General features: G+C 42.9%; 1 protein-coding gene across 1 annotated transcript in view; it reads right to left on the bottom strand.

The window, feature by feature from the left end:
- Positions 1 to 2,000: 2,000 nt before the first annotated feature.
- Positions 2,001 to 2,578, bottom strand: part of LOC107090839 (transcription and mRNA export factor ENY2-like) — a 7,542-nt gene continuing 6,964 nt past the window's right edge. The window contains exon 4 of the mRNA XM_015384430.1: positions 2,001 to 2,290. Within this exon, the coding sequence (XP_015239916.1) occupies positions 2,214 to 2,290 (77 nt within the window). The 3' untranslated portion in view covers positions 2,001 to 2,213. The remainder of the gene's footprint in view (positions 2,291 to 2,578) is intronic.

Genomic DNA, 2,578 nt, shown 5'->3' with positions numbered 1-2,578 from the left:
ATGACTGAGATTATTCGCCAGCAGAAAAGCAAAGTCAGCTTCGCTGTCGATGCAAAAAGAATCCAAGGAAAAAAATAAACCAACCAACAAACCTTTTCTGAGCTGTTTTTTTTTTCTGTTAATCTTTCTGTTCATGTTATCAGTAAAACATCTAAAGGTGATCGTCTCTCCTTCCAACTGGCTGATCATTGGAGTTGGATCTCCAGATTTTATCGGAGGTACGGCTGAATGTAGATGCTAGTCTGTAAGATTTTTTAATCATATTCTTTTCATGTTGGACTATTTAATATCCTGAAACAGCTGCTTCATGTCTGATTATTACATTCATCTCTATTTCCCATTTCCCCTTCATGTCTGTATGGCTTCCTTTATAAATATGGATGTAGAAGTTATAGATTTCCTTTTATTACAGAGAGAGAGCGGTTCTCCATATTACAGGATCTATGCTTTTTTTAATCAAACTTCATGTTTAGATATGAAAAAGTCAAACATATTAAAGCTTAAACCTAGAGGAGTTTTAACGGCTTTGGTGGCTCCTAAGTTGGCGGAAGGCAGCGACCTCTGGTTCATCCGTTCTGCAGCCAGAATCGTCATTTATCACCAGCTGATAGATAGAATCTAACACTTTTCCAGCTCTACAACATAGAGCTAGATGCCCAGACTCTACTGAGCGAAGAGGAAGCCTGATGTGCAGAGGAGGAGTCATTTCTGTGGCTTCAGAGGCTCCTAGGATGGACAGATGTTTGCTGGAAGGATCGAATCTGAAAACATCTGCTGCCGTCAACACTTCAGCCATTTCTCCATTGTTTCTCCACTTGTGCGTTCTCGTGTCCTCGTGAAACATCATCATCCTCAGCCCTATTACTGTTCCAGTTCCTAAGAACAGCAGGCCGAGAACGGACAAAGTCCCCGGATGTTGTTACCCAGCATGCATCAGAGCAGACTTGTCCGTTCTGCAGACTGACAGCTGTCCCAGCATGCACTGCAGCAGCAGCAGCTTCCAGGTTAGTGCTCACAGAGCTCAGAGGATTAAGTTTAATTCTCTTTTCTGTTGCTGTTGTTCAATAAAAGTACGTTTTAATATAATTTGAGGAGAGAATATTATACTTTCAGTTTCACTATATGGACCATTTACTGATATAATGCGTAATAAAAAAAAAAAATTCTAAAGTTGAGAGGACCACGCCACGGCAACCAGGACCGAGGCTAACAGTGGCCAGGGCTAACGTTAGCCCGTCTGCAGTAGCCAGGGCTAACGTTAGCCCGTCTGCAGCAGCCCTCTCTCTGCATAGCTGTGTGTGAAGGACCGCTGGCTCTGATGGAGGTTTTGTTTTTTGTTGTCTTATTTGGCAAAATGTTCATTTGATTTGTGTTTATCTGACTGTGTTCATTATTATTCCCCCACTAAATGAAAAAACTTAGAATTTATTATTATCTAGAAACTATTAATAATAGGAGGTGAAATGCAGCTCCAGACGAGCTGAGCGTTTGGTGATGTCATCAGTACGCTTCTGTTCTAATTGACCCAGATTTATTCTGCGTGCTCCTGTTCTCCCAGAGTCCAGACTTTCCTGGGTCCTTTTAAGAACAGACTTGGCGAGGACACGAGTCCGTACTCGCATTCTTGTTAATTGAGACATGGCCTAGGTACTGCAGCTGGACTGGCTGAAGTCTACAACTGCTGCCGTGGGGGACAAAGACAATCCAACAGCAACGGACACCTTTAGATACGTCTGGAAACATCTGTAAAGCCTTTAGAAACTGAGATGTTGGGAACTGGAAGAAAGAATTGGAAGAACATCTGGTCTTCAGAGCTGATCTGAAACACGAGATCAAAAGTTTGTGTTTTTCAAAGGTGAACAAATTAAGCTGAAGCTATTCTATAAACTAAAGTCTAGTTTATGTGACAGGAAAGGGAGTGACGAGTGAGAAGACAAGCGCTGCATTCCTAACCAACACTCTGTGAGCCAAATGAGACAGACAAACAATGCATTTCTCTCATAACTTCTATGTCTTTATTTCTGGAACACGTCTGTCATCAGCTTGTCTGACAGAAAAGTCGGATCGGCGCGAGTCCAGACAGGCGGCAGGCAGAAGGCTTTATTGGTTTTCTGCCAAAAAAGCAGCAAAACGAATCACATTTATACCAAAACACATAATATCAAATAAAAAGTCCTTTCAAGTGTTGGTCACATCAGGCGGGGGGCGGGGTTTCAGAGCGGTGTGTTTTGAACCAGAAAGGATCTGATTCTCTGCAGGAGTTCTTTCTTCACGCCGTCCGGTACGAGCGCTGCAGGTGGAGACAGAACAAGCAGAGATCCATGATTATTCATGGTACCAAAACAGAACATCCTGATGGGCACAGTCACAGGATCATAGCTCTTTTAACCTCCAGATGTTCCTATCTGCCCCTAGGAGGCAAACAGCTCCCACAATCCTTTGCTTACAGGACGTATAGACGCAGCCTGCTTCACACAGTTTAACAATAAACCATTATTATTCTGTTCTCTGAGTGACTCATCCTGATGTTCTCACCTCCAGATGTTTGAGAGCTGCAGACAATCAACACATTCAGGGA

Source organism: Cyprinodon variegatus, unplaced genomic scaffold (genome assembly GCF_000732505.1).
Source record: "Cyprinodon variegatus isolate N-32 unplaced genomic scaffold, C_variegatus-1.0 Scaffold312, whole genome shotgun sequence".
Taxonomy (NCBI): domain Eukaryota; kingdom Metazoa; phylum Chordata; class Actinopteri; order Cyprinodontiformes; family Cyprinodontidae; genus Cyprinodon; species Cyprinodon variegatus.
Note: the sequence above shows the minus strand (reverse complement) of the source record. Positions and strands in the feature narration are given on the sequence as shown.